This window comes from Dama dama, chromosome 4 (assembly GCF_033118175.1).
Source record: "Dama dama isolate Ldn47 chromosome 4, ASM3311817v1, whole genome shotgun sequence".
Lineage (NCBI taxonomy): Eukaryota > Metazoa > Chordata > Mammalia > Artiodactyla > Cervidae > Dama > Dama dama.
Window position 1 is genome coordinate 41122615 of NC_083684.1, and position 25720 is coordinate 41148334.

General features: G+C 44.6%; 1 protein-coding gene and 1 non-coding gene across 3 annotated transcripts in view; one reads left to right on the forward strand and one right to left on the reverse strand.

The window, feature by feature from the left end:
- Positions 1-25720, forward strand: part of CDH3 (cadherin 3) — a 44176-nt gene that overhangs the window by 1644 nt on the left and 16812 nt on the right. For both annotated transcript variants that reach the window (XM_061138815.1, XM_061138816.1), the window contains exons 3-6: positions 23182-23264; positions 24639-24764; positions 24996-25151; positions 25236-25380. In XM_061138815.1, the coding sequence (XP_060994798.1) occupies positions 23182-23264; positions 24639-24764; positions 24996-25151; positions 25236-25380 (510 nt within the window). The remainder of the gene's footprint in view (positions 1-23181; positions 23265-24638; positions 24765-24995; positions 25152-25235; positions 25381-25720) is intronic.
- TRNAC-ACA (transfer RNA cysteine (anticodon ACA)) lies at positions 18786-18858 on the reverse strand. The gene has a single exon. It is a non-coding gene; the product is annotated as a tRNA-Cys (tRNA).

A 25720-nucleotide genomic window follows, 5' to 3' on the forward strand; every position in this document is an offset into this window, starting at 1 on the left:
AATTACTTGCCCCCCCCCCCCACCTCAAGTTTAAAAACTTGATGGGGGTGGGTACTTTGATGAGCAGAACCAGCTTGTTATGAGACTCAGGCAGCTGAGGGGCAGATGGTGGCCTCTTTCCCTCCATCCAGGACAGTGGGGGCTCTCCAACAGCTCAAACCCAAATTCTTAAACAAGTGTATCCCCGGATCCTTGGGGTCCAGAGGATCCTTAACCTGTGAAGTTATTTAAGAGTTTGTGTGTGGATTTTTCTGGGTAGGGGATCTACAGTTAAAATTTTCAAAGCAATTTAAAAACCTGTGCCACCTAGCATTTTTCTGATTCCACATCAGCCTACCCTTCACCCCAGGTTCGGATTCCCAGAGCTTGAATGTGGGGGTGGCTGGGGGACAGAAAGGCTCTCCCTTGTCTCTTCAAAAGAGGATTGGGGGCCTACAGTCTGTGGTAGCCTTTTTTCCTTCTTCCACACCCCCCCCCCCTCCCAAATAACTCTGCAGATTGACAAAACAATTAACACCCAGGCTAGGCCAAGCTCCTTAAACTCTTGACTGCAGGGAGCTGAGGAGAAGCATTAAGAGGCCATGCCTCATAAACTTTAAATTCTTGCACATGGGTTTATTACTGAGTGGCTAACAAACTGCAGCTCAGCCAACCTGTAAAAATGTTAACTTGGGCAGGGCCCCAAATCCAATTCCGGCTCCCTGAGGAAGCTTTATTGCTAACCAGACTTCTGCCAAATCTGTACCCCCTCCCCCTCATTGTCAAGTTCTCCAGCTACACTCTGGGAGAGCAGGCTATAGCTTTTTTTTTTTTTTTTTTCAGGCTATAGCTTTGACTGTAGTCTGCACCTTATCTTTCTTACTGAAGGAAGAAATATCAGATTAACTGTCACTTCACTTGAGGTTGTTGTGGGGAAGTGGTGATCAGGTTTTCGATTTCACGGTCCGGTTGCCAAGTGCTTGCTTCTCAGTGACGTCAGTCATTTTAAACCTTTTGAGAAAATTCTGCTTTCTCGGATGTCTGGTTTATGGTTGTAAAAAGGGTGGGTTCAAGCCAGGAGCACACCTGGGTTATAAAACAAAAGGTGGGTCAAAGTGCTTGGCTAACCTTGAGCAGAGCTCCCTGCAATGTGCCGAGTTCTTAGAGGAGTCTTCCCATGAAATGGGATGCTGCCTTCTTTTTAAATAAAAGCAAGTTTCTGGGCCCAATTTGTCCAATAAATTGGGACTCTGCAGCAAAAAAATAGAGGTATTTCTCCCCTTAGTCCTCAACAGCTGATATCTTTTCTACCTCCCTCCCTCCAAACCATCTCCCTGTCCTCAGTACGTGGGAGCCCCAGCCTGGCTCCAGCCATGTTGAAAGGGCTGTCCTGAGGGTACATACAAACTCTCAAGTTTGACCAAGCAGACAACAGTTTCCCTATAGCCAAGGAACAATTGCCCCTGTTGTTTGCCCCCGGGTTATGAACTTCACAGGTGTCTATGAAGTTGAGCTCAAAGACATTATCTGATATAATTAATACCTTGTTTGTATGTGCACTTTCCTCTTCAAAGCATTTGCACAACTCTGAGCTTGCTTTATCCTCCTGACATTCTCTTGAAGCCGGTGAGGTACATTTAAACAACTTGAGCTCTTAATCCCAGAGCTGGGACTTCAGAAACTGTATCTCAATCCTGCTGGAGGTTTTAGAGGTGGAGAAACACAGGAACAGCTTAATGGATTCAATTCCCTAGGCTAAACTTGTGGGCTTCCTTGGGGGGTCACAGATATGACTTTCACCTCTAGGTCTATGCCCAGGGCCTGTTACTTACAGGTCCCAGAAGGTATTTGCAAAAGTTATGACAATCTTGTGAAGTTCTGCCCATTTTACAGATGAAACCTCAGTGGTTGTGACTTCACCAGAGTCATCTCTGCAGTGACTCAATGGGTCTTGAATGGAGGTTTCTGACTCCCAAGTTTCCTGGAATTTTTTTTTTTTTTTTAAACCACCGGAAAGTGGGAGGTGGATGAAATGAAAAAGTGCAATGCTGGAGCACCAAATCCCACCAACAGCAGCCTTCTACCTCAAGAGGACTTAACCATTTATTCCTTTTCATCATAGTTTTCCAGAAACACACCTGCAGAGGGAACCAGCTTGAATGCAGTCTCTTAAGTGTCCTAGTGATGGGGGCTTGGGTCAGATGAAACCAGGCTTACAGAGACCAAGAGTGAGAGGTTAATCTGGAAGGAGGTAGATCAGGAATATTCCCCTGCCCCAACCTCACAGTCTGGGGTCTGCCTGCCTTCAAGTGTGGTCTAAAACCAAAGACAAAGGCGATGTGGGAAGAAGGAGGTTGTATGGTATTGGTGCAGTGATTAAGAGTGAGTGACTTCAAGTGGTCTATGCATCCTTCATGGTGAACGGTTGAGAGAAGCAGCTTAATTACAGTAAAAGAAATCCAGTACTTCATTATGGCCCCTGCACAAGTTCAACTCACCTTTAGTCAGTGTTGGGTAAGATTAAAGCTAACCCTCATTAGCTCTGGTAGGAAACTTCAAAGTTCGGTAATAAATCTGACCGAGCAGGAGTTAACTTCAAAATGGTTTTGTTTATTTCAACTTGTATAAAAATCGCCTTTTGTTTTGGAGCTGCCATTATGGGCTAGGCCCTCTATTTACATGTTATTTTTTTCAGTAAACATGTATTTAACAGCTGCGTGTATCAGGCACTACTCTTGAATTGTGGCTAAAAAAATGAACAAAACTAAGACCCTGCCGTGGAGGAGCTGACTGTCTAAGATTAGTTATTTTTTATGCTTATAAGTGCCTTACCACGCAGGTGGTGATATCTCCCCCTCAGCTGTAAAATGAGGGTAAGAAACTTGGCAAGAGGTCTCCAGGGAAGTCAGCAGTAAGGCCAGAGTTTATACCCAAGGGGATTCCATGATGCCCAATAAATCTGCCTCTGTGGAATGAATAGTTGGGAACTGGGGCTTCTAGCCCACCTGGCTTGCCTTCCTGGCTCAGCAGCCAAGTAGGGTTGGTTGCCAAAGCCTGACGTTCATCACCGTTAGCTGGTGCCTGGGGAGCAGGTCTCAAACCTCTAGTCTCCCTTCCCACCTCGTCACACGGCACTCTGTTCCTAGGTTACCCATGCAGGGTGCCCTCACCTCCCTGCTGCATGAGGAAGGCATGGCCTACCACAGGCTTGAGTTTCTAGGAAACGATAGCTCTGCAGAGCGTTTGGAGAATGATGAAGGAGGAGGAGGAGGGAGAGAAGGGCCTCTTTCCCCAAAGCAGTGGAGTCCTTCCCAAAGCAGTGGAGTCCTCTGTCCTGAGGCTGAACCATCTCCATTCAAAGAACCACTGTAACTGAACATCACGCCCGTGTCCCTATAGCACACACATCAAGAAACAGCATTATCAGAACCTCAGATGCCACTTCCCTCCCCATCTCTACCCTCTCCAAGAAAACCACTGTCCGGACTTCAAATACCATGGATTGATTCGCCTATATTTGAACTGAATATCCTCTTGGATCTGGCTTCTTTCATTGCACATTTGGGATTCTCGCATAGTTCTGGATGTGGTCGTGGTAGACTGTCATCCCTCCATAGTATTCGTCATGGGGCCATCCACACTCCTGCTGTTGATGGCCATCTGAGACGTTTCCATCTTTTTGGCCATTGCAGCTGGTGCTGCATGAACGCCATTGTTAAAGTGAAACTGTAGAGGCGGGTCTGTTAGGTACATACCTGGGAGCTTAATTGCCGGGTTGACTGAGGATTACCTGGGATCTCAGCACAGTGACTGAGTACTGAGATGTCAGCTTTTCTGTGTCTTGAAGTTGCTGAGCCTCTTCTGGATTTCATCTACCATTCCCTTCTCCCAACAGTCTCCTTACCAGACCCATCCCGTCTGGGTTCCTGCTTCCCACCTGGCCCTGTGCTAAGAGACAGCAGTTTTAAGTACGTGGTCACATCCTTTGTTTTGAGGGAGAAATCTTTCCTTTATTTGTTCTTAAGCTCATGCTTGTCACGCTCCCCCAAAGTAGAAGGGGAATCTGGAAAGGGCCCTGAATTTCTCAGGCGAGAATGTTTTCCTGGGTGGAGATGTCTATCCTGACCAGCGTGTGGGTGGGCGGCAGCCTCTTCATGAGGCCAAGGTGGTTGAGTCCAGCTCCTCCCTCATCATAGAGGCAGTGAGGTATCTGAGACTCAAGGTCAAGCTGACTGGTTGTCATGCTGCCAGCAAACACCTGAGTACCTGCTGGATGCTCGGAGTTCACAGGCAAGCAAGGCCCACAGCTCCTTCACCTCAGTGAGCTCCCTAACTACAGGAGGAAGCTGATCAATCATCAGGCAATTTTAGAAATGAATCCTTCATTCAGCAAATATCTATTGAGCACCTACCAAGTGTGAGGCTCTAGTCTAGGTGCCAGGTATACCTTAGTGGGCTTTGCAGGCCATTCCACCTACTAGTTGGGGGGAGATGGACAAAATAAGTAATATATGTATATGTAATCAAGGGGGAAAAATAGAGAGTCACAAACGAAGAGCTGCTGATGTGCTCTAGAAGGTGGAGGGCACCTGGAGGAAGTGATGTCCAAGGCAGAGGCTGGGGAAGGGGTTGGGACATGAGGGGTGGCAGGGAGTGTTCCTGCCAAGGGAACAGCATATGGGGTCCAGGACCTTAAACACGTTTAGTCTGGCTGGACCATGGAGTGTAAGGTGTGGAGAACAGAAGCGAAGTAGGAGGGTCCAGTCCAGCTCAGAACTTCCGTCCCCCATAGGAGAGGCCGCATAGTGTTTGGGAAAGGCGGGAGATGTGGCTGGAGTTCCAGGTGTGCCCTCATGGAGGCCAGTGTCTTGTAAGTCTCCTCTGGATCCAGGACCCTGGGCCCACCTCCACCATCCCTTCTCGACTCCCGACTTGTCCCAGACCCGAAGACGTGGTCAGCCTCAGCTGAATCTTCCCCCCTCGTTTCATTTAGTTAGCTGGCATTACCAGGCAGCAGGGCTGGCACGGAAGGGCTTTCAAACAAAACAAATCAGAAAAAAAACACAACCTAAATACCATTTACTGGAGCGCTTACTGAGTTCCAGAAACTACACTCCGTACTTTATGTAATAAGCCCTTTTAATCCTCCTAAAAGCCCCATGAGGGGAGCGGAATTGGCCCCATTTCACTGGATAGGAAATCTAGGCTTGTGACTTTGTAACTCCTCCAAGGTCACCCAGCCAGTAACTTGTGGAGTCAGGACTTGAAGCAGGTTGGACTCCTATGTGTGAGGTACTTGGGAGTCAGGGTTGTGAGTCCCCTGGCCTCAGCCACGCTGGAGAAGATTGGAAATGGTTAACATCTGACCCGAGACCTCTGAATTCCTGTTCCCTCCACAGGCAGGCCTCTGTTAATCACCAGGATCTGGAGTGGTGGGGGCGGGGCTGAGGCGGGGACAGTTCCATCCAGGCCCCCAGCCTCCCTTTTAGGTTGTGGGGGAATAGGAAGGGCCCAGATACCAGGCCCCCAGCTGACAGTGCTCTCACTGTCGGTTCTGGTTGCTCATCCCCTCCCTCTCCTCACCCCATGTTCCCCTTCCCCCAGCACCAGGGACCTCCCCCAGCCCTGCTCTGAGTGGAGGGGCTTGATATCCAGCCCCCACCCTGCTCTCCCAGCCAAACTTGGGCACCCATGTGGCTGTGGGTCTCCTCGAACATTAGTAGCCTGCAAATTCCTCAAACTGACCAAAATCCTTCCAGGCTGCGGCTGCCAGGGTCCTGATGAACTTCGGGGCCCTGGGCTCCTGCTGTTTGCTCAGTGAACAGAAGAAACACCTTCTCCTGGGGAGGGAAGCCCAGTGAGCACTTTCCTTCCTCCCTTACCCTGTCTTTGAGCTCACACCTGGGGCTCTGTCACTGCCATCCGAGGAGAGGGCTAGGAGCCAGGGCCACACAGCTAGGAGGCGGGAGGGCTGGGGGATGCTTCCCGCTCCCAGAGCCTCTGTGGGCCACACAGAACCCTAGGAGGAGGAGAGAGCCGCCCTCCCTCAGGACTCTGAGTGTCCCAGGGGCTAGAATGGGAATGGGGCCAGGGAGGCATGAGCCCAGGCTTTCCTCTTCCTCCTCAGTCTCAGTAACCCCACTCTTCCTTGCTTGAGAGCACATGTGATTAGCTTGAAATTATTTCTCCCTTACCAAGAAGCCTCAAACCTGTGCTGGAGACTAGAAACAGGTTGATCTTGCCCAGCAGGGAGGTCAGACCTCAGGGTCTCACATTAACTTTAAGAAGTCTCTGCTTTACCTGGAATTAATTGTATGCCTGTGGGTTTTTCTGAGAAGATTCCTCCCCCAAGTTTGGAAACTAGTATATTCCCCACTGGAACTGTCTTCCACCCTCCCCTTCTGTTCAGAAGTTGTTCAGGGTCTTGTCAAAGGACACACCTGATGGCATCCGTCTGGGCGCAGGCGAGGGAGACCGGGCTTCTGGGCCTGAGGCAGGGGCTCTGGTCCCAGCTCCTCAGCCTTGCGGCCCTAACTCCCCTGTGTGGGAAGCGCCTCCGTGGCTAGCACTGGATGTGGTTGGTCAGATAGAGGGCAGGGCCGGAGGGCTCAGCTGCCATCCTGGGTGTCTTGCTTAAGGCCGCCTGCCTCCTCCCAACGAGCCCCATCTTGTTGTAGCTTCAGGCAGAGAGAGAAGACAGCTACTTGTGGGCTCCCCGCATACAAGCCAGAACAAGATGCCAGGCCCACACCCTGCCCTCACCCCAGAATCAGCTTCAGCCGGGGCTTCCCACCAGGGCTTCAAGACCTACTATTTTCTGGTCTTTTATGGTCTTTTTCCGCTTCCAGAATGCTCCTGCATTCCCCAACTGGAACCCAACTGGTTTTGAGTCAGTAGTTTGCAAGCTTGGCTGACTGTCAGAATTTTGTAGGGAGCTTTCTATTTCTGTCACACCCCCTTTCATATATAGTATTTTATATAGTTTGTGTAGAGTTGGGCTCACTGGCTGGGATTTCACATTAATACATGAAGATTTGTTCACTGTAAAGACAGTGTTTTTCAATAAAATAATAGCATGGACTATGTGACAGGTACAGCTTCTTAGTATTTTACATGTATTACCTTGTTTAATCACCATATCGTGCCTTGAAGTAGGTACTATTACCACCCCCATTTTACAGATGAGGCCTCTGAGGCCAGAGAGGGTAAATAACTTGCCCAGGATTGTGAAAATAGTAGATAGCAGAACTTGGATTCAAATCTAAACTGCCTGAGCTTTAACCATTGAGCTTCACTGCATCTCAACAGAAGCAAATAAAAAGTAAACGTGTGAAAGTGCTTCTCTTCCTCAATTCTGCCCCTGTAGGACAAGCACAGCTAACAGTTGAGCATGAATCCTTGTAGACCTTTTTCATGACAACAAAATTAGGTGTGTATACAGGAGTTTTTATAACAAGGATTGGACCTATATCACACTTAAAATCATTCTGCCGCTTACTTTTTCTTTTCTTTTTTTTTTTAACTTACTGTCTCACAGACATCTTTCCAGACTGGTAAACACACTTCTATCTTGCTTTTGACAGCTCCATAGTCTTTCTACCTGCCAGATATACCATGATTTATTTAGCTAACCCCCTATTTTTATCTTCTGCAGACGTGGAAGTAGGGGGGAGTTACCATAAAAATTGTGAGGTGTTTGGATTTTTAGAAATCTAACTCTCAGGAATCACCTTATTAGGAAAGACTGCTGCAGAAAGACGATTGGATGAATTGTTCCTCTTGACCCCATTCAGATAAATTAAACTTTTATGTTTGAATAATACCTTCAAGACAGACTTTGCAGTAAGCCTAGTAAGGTTACAATAACATTTAAAAACCATGAGTTTTCACACTAACCATTGTTTTAAGATTTAATTATTTGAATGTTTCAAAAGCATTTGAAATAAAAAATTCTAAAAATTTAAATTGCAGAACTCAGATGTGAACAACATGTATTAGCACTTGTATTATTTTCCTTGGATGTTAAAAGCTTGAGAGTGTGATTTATCAAAGTGAAATGCACTTTTTCTCAAGTTTCTCTTTAGTTTTCAAAATCTAGTTAGCAAGCATTTTGATGAATAAAACTTGATTTCCATTCTTAAAGAAAATACTTATTTCTGATCTTATTTTCTAAAAGGCGCTTATGGATTTTTTTCTTAAACCCAAATATCACTGCAGTAAACAGTCTTGTACAGGGTGACTTCACTGATGTTAAAGATTTACCCTTGAAAACCTCAAATAATTCATAACTCCCATGATTCAAGACATGTCCTCTTATGAACATATGTGAAGTGTACATGTGTGGAATAAGGGAATTCAGTTTAGTCGCTCAGCCGTGTCCAACTCTTTGCGAACCCATGAACTGCAGCACACCAGGCCTCCCTGTCCATCACCAACTCCCAGAGCCCACCCAAACTCATGTCCATTGAGTCAGTGATGCCATCCAACTATCTCATCCTCTGTCGTCCCCTTCTCCTCCTGCCCTGAATCTTTCCCAGCATCAGGGTCTTTTCAAATGAGTTATCTCTTTGCATCAGATGGCCAAAGTACTGGAGTTTCAGCTTCAGCGTCAGTCCTTCCCATGAACACCCAGGACTGATCTCCTTTAGGATGGACTGGTTGAATCTCCTTGCAGTTCAAGGGACTCTCAAGAGTCTTCTCCAACACCACAGTTCAACAAAAGTATCAATTATTCTGCGCTCAGCTTTCTTTATAGTCCAACTCTTACATCCATACATGACCGCTGGAAAAACCATAGCCTTGACTAGACAGACCTTTGTTGGCAAAGTAATGTCTTTGCTTTTTAATGTGCTGTCTAGGTTGGTCATAACTTTCCTTCCAAGAAGTAAGCGTCTTTTAATTTCATGGCTGCAATCACCATCTGCAGTGATTTTGGAGCCCAAAAAAAATAAAGTCAGCCACTGTTTCCCCATCTATTTGCCATGAAGTGATGTGACTGATCTTAGTTTTCTGAATGTTGAGCTTTAAGTCAACTTTTTCACTCTCCTCTTTCACTTTCATCAAGAGGCTCTTCAGTTCTTCTTCACTTTCTGCCATGAGGGTTGTGTCATCTGCATATCTGAGGTTATTGATATTTCTCCTGGCAACCTTGATTCCAGCTTGTGCTTCTTCCAGCCCAGCGTTTCTCATGATGTACTCTGCATAGAAGTTAAATAAGCAGGGTGATAATATACAGCCTTGATGGACTCCTTTCCCGATTTGGAACCAGTCTTGTTGTTCCATGTCCAGTTCTAACTGTTGCTTCCTGACCTGCATACAGGTTTCTCAAGAGGCAGGTCAGGTGGTCTGGTATTCCCGTCTCTTTCAGAATTTTCCACAGTTTGTTGTGATCCACACAGTGAAAGGCTTTGGCATAGTCAATAAAGCAGAAATAGATGATTTTCTGGAACTCTCTTGCTTTTTCGATGATCCAGCGGATGTTGGCAATTTGATCTCTGGTTCCTCTGCCTTTTCTAAAACCATTAGATGCTTATAATTCACTACTCTCTCTTGTTTTGAAATTATGTGACTTTTTACATTTTTCTTAATTTGGGAGATTTTAATTTCTTCAAACTTTGCACGCAACGTGAGACTTTAGTATTTTCAGCAACATTTCAAATTTGACAACTGAAGTCTGCAAAAAATATAGCTGTGTGGAGTTCCAGAGCCACTGTGCCTGTGTTCAGTCTGTCTACTTACTAGCTGTAGAAACTTGGGTAAATTTGCTTAACCTCTATTCTTCAGTTTCCTCATCTGTAAAATATGGGTAATAATGAGGATCTCATAAGGCTGAGTTAGTGTATAAAAAAGCATGAAATAAATAAATGCTAGGTGTTGGCAGTGGTAATAATAGCCATGTTGCTACAACTAGACTAGTTATTATACATGTATCTTTAGACTGCATTCCTAGAGGCAAAATTGCTGGCTCAAGGGACTTTCCTAGTTCATTCAACAATTACTGAATGCCTACTTTGTGTCAGGCCCTGTGCTAGGTGTTGGGATATAGTAATAAGCAGATTCTAGCAGTCTTTGCCTTTGGGCATTATACAGACTAGTTAAGGGAGATAGGCAATAGAAGTAAACGTGTAATTACAAGTTGTAATGAATCCTGTGGACGAGAGTTACATGGGCTTCCCAGGTGACTCTAGTGGTAAAGAATCCGCCTGCCAATACAGAAGAGGCAAGAGGCACAGGTTCCATCCCTGGATCGGGAGGATCCCCTGGAATAAGAAACGGCAACCCACGCCAGAATTCTTGCTGGAAAATTCCATGGAGAGGAGTCTGGTGGGCTACAGTCCTTGGGGCTACAAAGAGCTGGACAAGACTGAGCACAGGAGAGTTTTTAACAGGGGAAACTGATCTACTTTGGGAGGGGTGAGAGAAAGTTTTCCTAAGAAAGTAATTTTTGAATTTGGATCTGGAAGATGTTGGAAGGTAACTGGGTAGCATTGGAATGGGAATATAGGAGACACTGAAGGAGCAGGTATGCAGATGCCCTGTGGTAAGGGCTTATGATGCTCTTAAGAGGGCCACTGTGGCTAGATAGTGGAGATGGGGATGGGCACATTAGAGATTTTGGTTTTTATCCTGAGAAGAGTGGCACATCACTGATAAGCTTCAAAAAAGAAGTGATCTTATCTTCTCAAATGTATCATCTATAGAATTTTTAAAGGATCCTCCTTTACTAAAATGGAGAATACTGTATTCATTTAGGCTAAAAATGATATAGTAAATACTAAACTAGGGGAAGGAGAGATGGAGAGACATGAGTCTTGGCGATTGACTGGCAAGAAAAGTCTGAGGGAGAAATGGTCAAAGAAAAGGATGTTAGATAACCGTAGGCTAGGCACTATGCTAAGTAGTAACTCCTTTAACTGAGATAAGTATTACCGGTATTACTTATAGATAATAGAAACATATTGCTCAAAGTCTTGTCACTGAAACCAACATTTGAATTCAGGTATTCTAGACACAGACCTTGGGCTGCTTCTGAGGCCCAGATTTTGGGTTTGTGTAGCTGAGTACACGCTGTGCCCTTCCCTGGGAGAGAGACTGGAAAAGGACCAGATTCAGGCCAAGAGCAAAGATCATCATGAATTTGCTTTTTGACATAATGATTTTAAGATTATGGATTATACCTTTAAAGCATCAGGGGGGAGATATTGAAAAGACAGGTATATATGTTGGTCAGAAGAAGGATCTGGACATTTGAAATTTTAATACATACTCTGAAGCACCCTCAAAAATCCATACCAATTTACCTTACAAGAAATAAAGGTGAGAATCAGGAACTTTAAAAAACCAACAAACTGTCTTCCCTGGATCCTCCTCCAGAAACTGATTCAGTAGAAGTAATGGGTGAGCTGGAAGCAGGGAATCTGAATGTTTTTTTAAAAGTTCTCCAGGTGATTTTATCAGTTGTGTTTGGGAACCATTGCTCTGTGATATCGTGAAGACCGTTGTGAAGAGCTAAGTGTATCTCTTTTAGAGAGGATATAAAAGAAAGGGACAGATTTGTGAGATGTGAATGGAGTGTGGCTCCCCCCGCCCCAACATCCTTTGGCCCCTTGGCTTGCAAGGATCTTAGTTCCCTGACCAGGGACTGAACCTGGGCCACCAGCAGTGAAAAACGTCAAGTCCTAACCACTGGACTACCAGGGAATTTCTGAAAGCATGGCATTTTGAATTTAATTTCCAATGCTTGTCTTAATGGCAGTTGATTCATTTTTTTTATTTCTTAATTTTCTGCTTACCTCAGTATTTCAAATGACCTTTACCTTCTTGGTTTTTTTGTTTTGCTTTTTAAATCACTGTCACTAGTTTTGAATACTTAGTTGTGCTTTGAAAAGCACAATGCATTTTATTTGGCTCTAACCAGAGCCTGTGTATGTATGTGTATGTGTATTCCCATTTTAGAGACTGGAAAATAATTTGTTGAGTACTTACTGTTAACAGCTTAAATATGATTTTGAATACTGGCTTAAGTTTTGAATACTTAATTGTGCTTTGAAAAACACAATACATCTTATTTAGCCCTAACCAGAGCCTGGGTTTGTATGTGTATGTGTGTTCCCATTTTAGAGACTAAAAATAATTTGTTGAGTGCATACTGTTAACAGCTTAAATATGAAGTGACCTGCCCCAGGCTGCAGGGCCAGCGTGCAGCACTTTTGCCCACCAGACCCTTGATTGATATCCCAGAGGTCCCAGGTCAATCTCCAGATCTCTGCTCTCACTCTTGGGGTGGGATCACCGACAGCGTGCTAACACTGAACTTTGAGTCAGCTGTGTCTGGAACTCCCAGAGTGCCGGGGAGTACAGCTTAGCTTGGGTTTCTCTCTGGAGAGTACAGGGGAGGACCCAGCTCCCAAAGGTGAGAAGAACCTGAGTAACATTGTTTAGGTCTTTCCAAAGAGCTTTCTGCAGAGAGGCAAAACTTCTCTAGAAAGAATTGCTTCCTCCTCAACAACATGAAGTTACCATGTAACTTTACTAGTCAGAGGTGGGCAAAATCACATCTCTTTCTGATTGCAAAACATGTTTACTGTGAAAAAACTGGAAGAGGAGCAGAATGGAGGTCTATCACCCATCAAGGACATTAGTCATTTCAAACAAACATTTTCAATAGATCGTCCACATCCGTTTTCCTAACCAAGTCTTCCTTGAGGATATCTGAGGGAGAGGCCCTGAGTCCCATTGCTTTATCGCCCCACAGCTGGCCCTCCTGACTTGCTTCCTCAACAATCCAGCTTCATTTTCTACTTCTGTGAATCAGAGAAGGGCTTTGTAAAGCCATTCCTTGCACCAACAGCCATTTGAGAGTGCCTTTCACCAAATGCTTCAGCTCTAGCTCTGCGCTTGACTTTAGCATTCCCCACAGTGGTAATCTTGTGATGGGTCATCATTAACACATCCAAGGCAGCGGGTCCTCTTGTGCTGCTCTCAGCATCTGGGAATCAGAGTTTGGCTCCTCCGAGAACGCCAAACAGCTATGGCAGTACACTTGGGATGCTTCATCTTCTGGCATACCACGGGACAGCCGCTGGGGCTCCCAGCATGCCTCACAGGCTCCCTATGTCCTAGCCCTGCCACCCAGCATGCCTCTTGACCTCTGCCTATTGGCCTCGTCAGATCAGATTCTGCTCACCCTCCTCCATCTTGGACCTCTCTGGCTTGGAAAGTCATTGGTTGTAGAGAGAACTAGTCTGCTTTCCTGGTGGCCAAGACTCAGCTCCACCCCCACCATTTTTTTTTTTTACAAGTATAAAGATATTAATATTTTATGTTATAATTGTCAGGCTCAGGCTATAAGCTATAAATGGCTGTTTTTATGACGTGTTTTTTTTTTTTTCTGATCCTCTATTTTATTTTATTTTTTTTTTAATTTTTATTATTATTTTTTTTTTCCCAGTGGGTTTTGTATGACGTGTTTTTTTCCCCCCGAGCAGACCACTGTTTTTCATTGATATTTTTTACAACATTGAAGGCTGTAGATGAGATGTTTGAGCTACTGTAGCACACGTACTTAAGTATTCTGTTGAAAGTTAAGTTGTTGAGACTTTTTAAACACTAAGCAATAGTCAGTGAACATCGGTGCAGGTATGGTTTTGTCACATCTTGGTTGATTTCCTGGCACAATTCCTTGATCAAAGGATTTCTTTAAGTCTTAATTTCCAAAAAGTTTCTGCCAATTTACATTCCTCTAACCCTCTAACAATATTTAGCAGCATCCATTCCCCAAGTATTTCACAACACTTGTCCTTTTAATTTGTATTTCTTGGTAAGTGAACTATTTTCTATGTATGATTTTACTCAGGAAAATGCCAGAATCTTCTTTGAAGGCAATTCCATACACTTTCCCTCTCATCTTTTTATTCTAATCCCTTAACAAAAGATAGTGATAGCTACAAGGATAAATTTGTTTGCTTTATAAGGTAGAGGTGTCCCTAAAGCAAACTAGAATGGAAACGTCTTTGACAGTATCTCCCCCATTCCCCAACAAGGTGCCTTTGGGCTGTAACACTTTTAAACTGGTATTATTATTTCCTTCTCATCAAGATATCAAAAGATCAATAGGGAAACTGTCCAAGATTGATCATTTGAAGGACATTTACCCCAGAATGATGGATGGTTTTATTTTACCATAACATCCAGTAAGGTTGGACATTGGGACTACATAGCACCTCTGTGTCATGGCTGAGAAGACAAGCTTCTGACTTTCAAGGGTGTGCCCTTGAGAGTTTGGAGGTGTCTACTCAATTCCAACCTAAAAGCAGGCCTGAAATGAGTTCTCAGTCTAGTATCCATTAATTCTTAGAAGTCAATTTAAAAAGCAAAAGCTTTCTTCTTTCAATGGCTCTAGTACCCCAGGGACTCAACCCTTCTTGACCGGGTTTTACAGTGCTGCCAGCTCAGGATCTGAGGCCATGCTTGGCAGGATGGTCTTTAGAGAGGAGCTTTGAGCACAGGCCAGGGACTCCTGGTTCCACTGAATGTTTCTATCTAGCAGATATCCTAGAGCTCTAATCTAAAAAAAAAAAAAAAAAAGATTTTTTTTCCTTCTAGAAGCAGCCTCAGGTTACTAACTCCCTTCCTCAACAGTATTCTAGGAATTGCATGTGTTGTTTTTTTTTTTTTTTTTAATATTTATTTATTTGGCTGCACCAGGCCTTCATTGCTGCATGTGTACTCTTAGTTTGGGGCATTTTGGATCTAGTTCCCTAACCAAGGATCAAACTCAGGCCCCCTGCATTGGGTGCCTGGAGTCTTAACCACTGACCACCAGGGAAGTCCCGGGTACTGTGTATTTAGACTCAGTGCTGAAACCTATCAATTTATATTGGTACAGATGCCCACCTCTTCATCAGGTTCATAGACTTTATGATTCAGAATCCCTGTGGGAGAAACAGAGTTTAAAGCAGTCAAATGACTTTAAGATCCTATGTGGGTGTGGAAGTAAAAGCTATGTTTAGGTCTCTTGTTTTTCGGCCTTACAGTTTAAACTGTTGCCCCATGTGCTCATCAGTGCTCACCAACTTGCCCCAGAAACAGTTTGCCACAAGCCCATTCATGCCTCCATGACTTGGCCAAGATATGTGGCCTGTGGAGCTAGATTGCAGTCAGGAATGGGAATCAGCTTACTTCACTAGCTGTTAGAAGGAAGGGGAGAAGAGGGATGAGTGATGATGAGACCTGGTTTCGGATCAATTTCATTTCGAAACCAGTGATACAAGCCAGCAGTGCCAGGAAGCATCTGGGAGGAAGTTGTAATGGTCTGCCCCAGGGCTGATGGTTTACCAGCCTCTGTGTGACTCATGGCTTGCGGAGAAAACTGCTCATGTTTCTACAGGTGCCTCAGCAAGTTTCCCTGGGCAGGTCAGCTTGACTGTGAGGTCTCCATCCTCCACCTCTCCCAGTGAACCCTGGAGTACCCCCTACAGAACAGTCCTCTCCAAGTGCAGACGGAGCCAGCACCCTGTGACGCTCTTTGGTCCTGTGTGTTCCTTTCTCCTCTCAATGTTTCAGCCTTTGGGTAAAGCTACATGGCTGTAGCTAACCCCATGCCTGCTTTGAGAGATGGTTTCTCTATGGTGCAGAGAGAGGCCTGGACTTGGAGTCAGAAATCCTGGTTAGTTGTGAGTGGGCTAAAGGTCCCTTTTATTGAGGGCTGACTCTGGTCCAGACATAGTGCTCATTGCTGTGTGAACATTAGGCCACTTATTTCTCCCAATAATCTTATGAGCTAGGTATTATTCCCATTTTCCAGATGAGAAAACAGCTTCTGTGTGTTCACACAATATGGATGTGAACCCAAGTCTTTTGGCCTCCAAACCCCATATTTTTAATTTATTTATTGGCTGCACTGGGTCTTCAGTGCTGCCCTGACTTTCTCTAGTTGCGGTGCACAGGCTTCTCATCGTGGTGGCTTCTCTTGTTGTGGAGCACAGGCTCTAGGTATGTGGGCATGGGCTTCAGTAGTTGTGGCACGTGGGCCTAGTTGGCCTGAGGCATGTGGGATCTTCCTGGACCAGGGATTGAACCTGTGTACCCTGCATTGGCAGGCGGATTCTTAACCACTGGGCCACCAGGGAAGTCCCCAAATCCTATATTCTTTGTTACTCCTCTGCCTCTGCCTCTCAGATTTGAAATCTGGTCCTGCCGCTTCCTGGTTCCGGGGCCCCATCTACTTCTCTCTCTTCTCTGAAACTGTTTCCTGAGACACTTTGACCCCAGGGCAGTCTCTCGTTTCCTGAGCTGTCAGAATAGGATGGTAATAGCCACCTTGCGGGTTATTTTTTGAGGACTTGGATAGGAAAACACTTAGCTGGGTGTCTCAGGCAGAGTGGGTCTTTGAAGCTTGTTCCTGCCTGCCTGACTCCTGCCCCTTGGTTGTATTCTGCATCCTGCTCAACGTGGGTGAGAAGCGATGGGACCAGGCCCGCTGGTGCCGCTGGAATGTGCAGTCTGAGTGGGAGGCACGTACACCTGGAGTACATGACTATTGACGTCTCCTTGTTGTTGGCACTGTCCCCTCTCAGAACAGATGGACAGCCCAGATTAAAGGCTGCAAATGTTTGGAACCATAAAACCATGGGACTGTGCCAGCAAACAGGGTAGTGAAGTGTGCTGTACACTCCTGGGGGGCTGATTTTGTAGGCAGCAGGAAGAGGGTTTTTGGGTTTCTGGCAGCTTTTAGAGTTTGGGGAATTAAGACATCTGAGTAATAGGAGTGTCAGTCCATTAGCTCCCTGCTGGGTAGAAGATTGGAGAGTTCATTGAGAGTCTCTTACTAAGTGAAAAGGCTGACAGGCTTATCTGGCCAGCCCCTCTGCTCACTGAAGACCTTCCCTTAGGAAGTGAAAGTGTTAGTCGCTCAGTTGTGTCCAACTCTTTGCAATCCCATGGACTGTAGCCCACCAGGCTCCTCTGTCCATAGAATTCTCCAGGCAAGAATACTGGAGTTGGTTGTGATTTCCTTCTCCAGGAGATCTTCCCAACCCAGGGATCAAACCCAAATGCAGATTCTTTACTGGCTGAGCCACCAGGAAAGAGGGCTGTTTTAAGAATAGGACAAATGATGGTTAATTTCTTTTAAATCAGTGTTTGAATAGCTAATGCATTCATGTCAGTCAGAATTTGGAGAGGTACACAGTAAAAAGCCTGTTTACTCTTTCTCAGCTTCTGACCTCTCCACCCATAAACCCAGTTTTTGGGGTCACCTTCCAGAAATATTCATTTTAAAATACAAATGTTAGCATAGACTATATTGTTCCATATTTTTTCAATTAACAATATGTCTTAGAGATCTTTCCATATCAACACACAGGGGCTTCCTTATCTTTTATAGCATTTTTTTTTTATGGCTATATAGTGTTCTCTTGTATAGATGGTATCATAACACAAAGTTAATCTCTCATTGATGGACATCTAGGTTGTCTAGACTTTAGCTATTGCAATCAATGCATTATTGATTAGTTTGGTAGATAGCTGTGGAAAGGTGATTTTGGACAGGAGGCAGTATCCTGTAAGAACTTAAGGGTACTTGGAGATACATGTTTGTGTTCCCCAAGGCATCCCTAGTATTTAGAAGAATGTTGGGCACTTAGGAAACACTCAACTTGTTCTTGAATGAATGCTGTGTTGAAGAACTTGATTTTAGAATATGACCACCCACCCCACTGGTGAATTTTACCAATCAATTTTTAAAATTAATTTTAATTGGAGGGTAATTACTTTACAATATTGTGTTGGTTTATGCCATGCATCAGCATGGATCAGCCGTAGGTATACGTATGTCCCCGCCCTCTTAAGCCTCCTTCCCACCTCTCTAAGTCCACTCAGTAGCTGTACGATGTTGGGCACGCCATCTCACCTCTGAACTCCCATTTTCTCCGGTGGTATAAGAGTCCATATAAAGTTCTGAGCTTTACACATTTGTGTTCTGTGGTTTTATCTTAGTTGTTATTCAAGATGACATGGTGAAGTCAGTCTAATTTTCATCTCCAAATGAGAAAACCTGAATTCCTAATAAGTTAATTCAAGTTCTGCAGCAACACACTGATAGTTCCAGCTACTGGAGTTTTGAGGAACCTTTGCATGTGTCCTTAGCACCTCTTTAAGCCATGCTGAATCACCTAGTGACTTGAAGTATTCCCTTTAAGCTTTTCTTCTTTTTACATCAAGGAGAAACTGTGTTTGGTCCTGCCATTCTTGAATATATCTTTTAATAGCATACTTCTCTCCTTTCAAACCAAAGGAAGGTAGACTTTAGGCTCAAAGCTTTAGCAAACAATTGATTCTGGGGGTCCGGAGAAGTCAAGTGCCTTTCCCAGGCTCACCCAGCAAGTTAAGGTCACTGCCTACACAAGAATGGGTCTTCATCCCCATTAATAATATTAACAGAAGACCCAGCCATAATGCATTTTCCTATTTTTCAGCTCTTTACATTTAGTCCTCACAACTCTAAGAGAGTTACTGTTATTATCCCCAAATCTAGTACTTTTCTCCAAATATCACATTGCCCCACTGGGCATCTTAAAATCAATCTTTGCTATTTCAATAGATGGAGAAGGACAACAGGTAATGGGGGCTGGGGAGGAGATAAGAAAACATACTCTCAGGTATATCAGAAGGATAACATAACCATAGAGTGAAGTTGCTCAGTCGTGTCCGACTCTTTGAGACCCTGTGGACTGGGATCTCCTCGGTCCATGGAATTCTCCAGACAAGAATACTGAAGTGGGTTGCCATTTCCTTCTCCAGCGGATCTTCCCGACCCAGGGATCGAACCCGGGTCTCCTGCATTGTAGGCAGACGCTTTACCATCTGAGCTATCAGGGAAACCCCAATATAACCATAGTGGTTAAAAAATAAATAACTCCATCTGGACAGGTCTAGGTACCACTTGTAGCTCTTCCATTTCCTAGCCATGTAACTTTAGTGAATTCGCTTAACCTCTCATCCCAATTTAGAAAATGGGTGCTAAAATCTACTTCATAGGGTGCTTGGTGAAGATTAAGTGAGAAAGTATAAACATGTTAGCTGTAAATAATAGTAATTCATGACGGGAGGGATTCCTGACTCTCAATGGATGCCTGTCATGTTCTAGGCAGCTAGGGCTGCCGTAACAAAGAAACAAAGACTGAGGGACTTAAACATAGAGATTTATTTTCTCACTGCTCAAGAGGCTTGAAGTCCAGTATCAGCACGGGTCAGCAGGGGTGGTTTGTTTTGAGGAATCTCTCCTTAGCTTGTAGATGGCGGGCTTCTCCGTGTGTCTATACATAGTCTTCTCTCTGTAACTGTCTTGTTTCCAAATTTCCTCCTCTTCTTAAAGGACACTCATCATGCTGGATGAGGGCCCACCTTCATGACCTCATTTTAATCTAATCATCTCTTCAAAGGCCCTTTCTCCAAATATGGTCACATTCTGCGGTACTGGGGGTTAGGACTTCAACATATGAATTTGAGGGGGTAGGGACACAATTCATGTTAAGAGAAAAATTGGACCTAGAGAAAAATAAGAAAATAAGTTGCTGGTAACTCCAGCCATTGGAAAGCTTCATTTCTTTCCAGTGTTTTTTTTTTTTTTTTCTTTCCTGTGCAGAGTTACCTATACTATATATGCAGTTTTACATTCTGCATACTATATCTTCATAGCATAAGAACTTCTGTAGATAATTTAAAAACTCTTACTATAGGGACTTCCCTGGTGGTCCAGTGGCTAAGACTTCAAACTCCCAATGCAGGGGGCCCTGGATTCGATCCATGGTCAGGGAACTAGATCCTGCATGCCACAAGTAAAAGTTTGCATGCTGCAACTGAGGATCCTGCACGCCACATGGAAGATCCCACATGCCACAACGTAGACTCAGTACAGTCAAATAAATAAATTTGGCAGGGTCCCCATGGGGATCTCCCTGTGCCTGGGGCCCTTTGGAGCTGACTCAGGCCTAGATCTCTTTTTCCCCTCCTCTCGCTAGCCGAGCATGTTGTCACAGCCCAGGACTCCTCAGTGGGGATGTTGTCAAGGAGGCAGAGCTGGTTTCTAAGCAATCTTCTCTTTCTCACGGGTACATTCCAGCTTTCCCGTGAAGGAGCCTGCCTTGTGTATGAGCTCTGGGGCTCTGGGGCACTGAAGGCAGGTTTATATGCTTTTAAGACCATTTTCCTCCCCCTTCCATTTACAACTCCTCTCCCCGAAAGATGGCAAATGTCTTTAAGTTCTTTCACCCAGTTTTACCTGTTTTTGAACTTCATGTTGATGGAATTGTACATGTGTCCTTCTGTATCTGACTTCTATCACTTAACCTTGTTTGTGAGATTCATTCATGTTGTTGTATGTCCTTGTAATTGATTTATTTCATTATGGGAATATTCCACCACATTTCTATTCATTCCACCTTGATGGATATTGAAGCTGTTTCCAGTCTTTAGCTATGATAAATAAAGCTGCTCTCAATATTATTATACTTGTCTTTGAGTGAGTGGATCTTTGTTGGGTCCATACCTCAAAGTAAAACTACTAGGTCTTGGGGAGCATGTATATTTAGTTTCAGTAAATGCTGCCCAACTGTTTTCCAAAGTGACTATCCCATCTTGCACTCCTACTTCAGATTGCTTCTTTTCTTTTTTATTGAGGTAAAAATGTGCATAACATAAAATCGACCATTTTGACTCTTTTAAAGTAAGCAGTTCAGTGGCATTAAGTACATTTAAATTGTTGTGCAACTATCACCCCACCATAGTCCATCTCCAGAACTTTGTCATCATCCCAAACAGAAACTCCAATACTCATTAAACAATAACTACGCATTCTCCCCGCCAGTCCCATGTAACTTCTGTTCTACTTACTGTTAATTTGAGGATGCTAGGTACCTCATATAAGTGCAGTCACTTTTGTGCCTGGCAGGTGGTACAGTGGTAAAGAATCCGACTGCCAATCCAGGAGATGTAGGAGGCTCAGGTTCGATCCCTAGGTCAGGAAGTTCCCTTGTAGTAGGATATGGTAACCCACTCCAGTATTGTCTGCTGGAGAATCCCATGGAGGTCGCTGAGTCAGACATGGCTGAGCATGCACGCACTTGCATGACATTTTACTTAGCATAATGTTTTCAAGATTCATCCAAGTTATAGCATGTGTCAGAACTTCATTCCTTATAAAGAATGTATGTTTATACATGTATGTGTGTATATTCATTGTATGTTTAGACCACATTGTGTTTGTTTATTAGATCTTCATGGACACTTGTGTTGCTTCCATCTTTTGTCTATTGTGAATAGAAAATGAAAGAAAGTGAGGTCACTCAGTCGTGTCCGATTCTTTGCGACCCCGTGGACTGTAGCCTACTAGGCTCCTCCGTCCATGGGATTCTCCAGGCAAGAATACTGGAATGGGTTGCCATTTCCTTCTCCAGGGGATCTTCCTGACCCAGGGATCGAACCCAGGTCTCCTGCATTGCAAGCAAACTCTTTACCTTCTGAGCCACCAGGGAAGTGAATAGGGATACTATGAAAATACATATATAAATGTCTGTCTGAGTTCCTACTTTCAGCTCTTTAGGGTGTAAACCAAGAAGTAGAATTGTTGGATCATATGGTAATTTTATGTTTACTTTTTGAGCCACCAAACTTTTTCACAGTGGCTGCACCATTTCACATTTCCAATGCAGAAGACTTTGTCTGTCTTTATATCTTAGTTACTTTTTTTTTTGCCTCCCTAGTAGGTATGAAGTGATATCTCACTGTGATTTTGATTACTGGAGTGGATACCTTTCCCTTCTCCAGGAGATCTTCCCAACCCAGGGATCAAACCCAGGTCTCCTGCATTGCAGCAGATTCTTTACCAGCCAAGGCACAAGGGAAGCCCAAAAATACTGGAGTGGGTAGCTTATCCCTTCTCCAGCATATCTTCGCGACCCAGGAATTGAACCAGGGTCTCCTGCATTGCAGGTGGATTCTTTACCAACTGAGTTATGAGGGAAGCTCTTGTATTTCCCAAATGATAGTGGTATTGAGCATCTTTTCATATGCTTACTGGCCAATTGTATACCTTATTTGAAGAAATGTCTTTTCACCTTGGTCTTTTTCTTTATAGGCTGGGTTGTGTATTTTTTGTTGTTCTTGAGATTAGGAATTCGTTATATAGCAGAATATTATTTGGAATTCTATTTTTTATGTTATATTCTTATATATTGCTTTGAATACTTCATGATGTTCACATCACTTTTATAGTTTACAGTCTCTCATCTATTAACCTTTCTTTAGGGAAGGGTTTTTAAAACAATTATCATCATCCTCTGAAACTAAAGGACAATTTTTCAAAAAATGGACACTTGGGAGACCTCACCCTGACCTTTTCATGGCACAGTACTCTGCCTGTGGGCCTGGTAGTGCTGCAGTCTAGGAAACTGACCTAGGCCAACATAAGGGAACCCCTGAGTCAGAGCATGGTGCCGACAGGCCCAGAGGTGCCCCCCGGCAGGTTTCCTAATTACACGCTTGGCCACAGGGAAGGGAGGGTAAGAATACTGGTTGTGAATACTCTCTAGTATATGCCTTGGGGTCAGGCTTCTGAACCTCAGTTGTCTCTTCTTTGAAAAGGGGCTAATACCTACCTTGGTAGCATAGTTGTAAAGATGAAATGGACCCAGTCTCCGGCTTAGCGAATGGTAGTTATTAACTCAGACTACTTATGTAAAGGGTGGCCAAGCAGGGATAATTCAGAAAGAACATGACAGGTTGAAACAGCCAAAGGTTATCAGAGTGATCTGTGTGGGTGACTGCATAGCAGGATGCCTATGGCATGCAGGGAGACATGTAGCCTTCAGAAATGCGTCAACTCTTCTGCCTCCGGCTGTGACCTTGGGTCAGCCCTGGGTCTCGTGAGACTCCATGGGCCTCATGTTGATAAATATCTGTGGTCTTGGTTCTTTGTCCCACAAACCTTGAAGTGGTCCTCCTTCTCAAAACCAAACTTGGGAGCCCATCTGAAACTCATTTTTGGTCACACAGCTGGTCAGATGAAGTAAGTCAAGTCTCCTTCTGCAGTGGCCTGGAACAGCCCTTGATCCAGTCAGGGGGCTGTTGTCAGGTCTTGGTTCCCATGGGGTAACTTCCAGAAGCCACCTCCTTCCTAATATTCTTTTCCTCCCTTCCCCACAGTGGTCTTCACAGACTGCCCTGGGCAAGAGTCAGTCCTGCTGACTGACGATGACGTCATTGTTCTGAACGATGAAACAGTCCAGGTAAAATGCCGTGTGCACCTGCAGGACAGAAGAAAGACATTCTCCGTGTACGCCCAGCTTGCTGCTGGCCAGGAGTCCGAGGTTGCCGTGGCTGTCGGGAGCCACATTACCCTTGCAGAACATGCAGGGTTAGCCATCAGTTGCCCATAGCTGTGGGCGTGGGCAGCCATCTGAGCAGGGCAGTGCTTGTTGCTGCGCAGTAGGGGGTGCCAGAGTGGGGCCTGCCCTTCCTCCCTGGAATTCTCTGTCCCATCTTCCTTTTTGTCTTTCTCACATCCTGAGGGTAAACCACAAGTGAAGGCGATCCCAACATGGGACTGTCAATCCCATGACCCTCTGGGAAGATGGACCTGAAGCTCTGGGCCACATTTCTTTCTTTGTTTTAATTCTTTGAACAGCTAATATATCCACATGGTTCCAAAATTTTAAATATTGAAGTTACAGAACACATAACCTCCCCTTGTTTCTCCTCACCTGCCTAATGCCTTCTCCACCCCTCTAACAGAATACACGGTTACCGTTACCAGTTTCTTTCCTTCTAGAATTGATGTATGTATTTGTTCTATATTTATATTAAATATATTTATGTATATGTAGGTATAAAACAGACTTTTCCTTCTTTTGTGAAAAAAATAACACTTCCATGGCTTCACTTTCTCTTTGCACTAAAATACATCAGTGTGTGTGTGTACAACAAAGTCACTTTGCTGTAGAGCGATAATTAAGACAGCATTGTGATTCAACTGCACTTCAATAAAAAAATAAACTAAAAAAGTACATCGGTACAACTGAACATTGTAAATCAATTATAATCCAATATAAAATTGAATTTTTTAATATTTTATAAAATAAATAAGCAAAAAAAAAAATTAGTACAAGGCCTCTCACCTTCTCACCGATAACCACCATTATTGGTTTCCCTAGTATCCCCCAAACTCTATGTAAAGGGAGATATGAATATATGCCTTATTTCTCTACTCTTTTACACAAAAGATGGAACAATGCCTAGTACATATGAAGCCCTATATAAATGTTTGTTAAATAGAATACTAAACTGTTAACATATTAATCTGTTCTGTACTGTGTTCCTTGTCATTTAAGTGTATATCAAAGATCTTTCCATATCAGCACAGAGAGACCTTCCTCATCCTCATTTTTCAAGCTGTATACAGTTTCCACTAGATGGATATATTACAGTGTATTTAATTGGGCCTTCTCTGTAAGTGAACACTTAGATTATTTCCAAGTTTTCTATTGCAATACACCCATCTAGGCCTCTGGTCTCCCCACCCTGAGCCCCTGTAGGTGAGAGGATGATAGGTGTGTTCCAGGTGTGTTTGCACACCTGGGTTGAGGCATCTTCTCTCCATGCAGGAAAGGAAAGCACCGAAGATCTCTCCACCCGCACCTGTCTTACGAAGGCGCAAGAGAGAATGGGTGGTCCCACCAATATCTGTGCCTGAGAATGGCAAGGGTCCCTTCCCCCAGAGGCTGAATCAGGTATGGCTGTGCCTTCCCCCCGGGAGTCTTGGTGGCTGCAGGGACCCTCATTCAAAGGCCTGAGTATGAGGTTTCTTGCTGCTGAGCCCTGGGGCCTCCAGAAGGAAAGCCTCTGTGATGGGAGCAATTTCTGATCAGGCATTGCCTCTCCACCCCTCTCCATGGAGGGTTCTTTGCTACAGTTGTGAGATCGTTATCATTTTGTCAGCTGCCATTTTCTTTTGCTTCCAGCTCAAATCTAATAAGGACAGAGGCACCAAGATTTTCTACAGCATCACAGGGCCTGGGGCAGACAGCCCACCAGAGGGTGTCTTCGCCATAGAGAAGGAAACAGGCTGGTTGTTGCTGAATAAGCCACTGGACCGGGAGAAGATTGCCAAATATGAGGCAAGTAACCTTTGGCATCCAGCAGGACCCCAGAGCTGTTGGGGAGGGGAGTGCCGGCCTGACCACAGACCTATGCACCCACAGCTCTTTGGCCATGCTGTGTCGGAGAACGGCGCCTCTGTGGAAGATCCCATGAACATCTCCATCATTGTAACAGACCAGAATGACCACAAGCCCATGTTCACCCAGGATGTCTTCAGAGGGAGCGTCTTGGAAGGGGTGCTACCCGGTAAGGAGACTGGGGAGGTGAGGAGCTACAGAGGTCTCCTGGGCCCAGATCTGGCCTTGAGTCAACTTCTGGAACCATCTGGAGGTCAGCCAGACTCTTAAAGGCTGGAAGAACCCTTCACATGCGATGTCCTGGGCTGTACATCAGATCACCTGGGATCCTCTTAAAAATCCATATTCCCCCACTCCATCCCCAAATCCCTGAATAGGATTGATCCTAGAACAGGTACTTTCCTGATGGTCCAGCAGTTAAAGCTCTATGCTTTCAGTACAGGGGGTGTGGGTTCAGTCCCTGGTTGGGGAAGTAAGATCCTGCATGGCACGTGGTGCAGCTCAAAAAA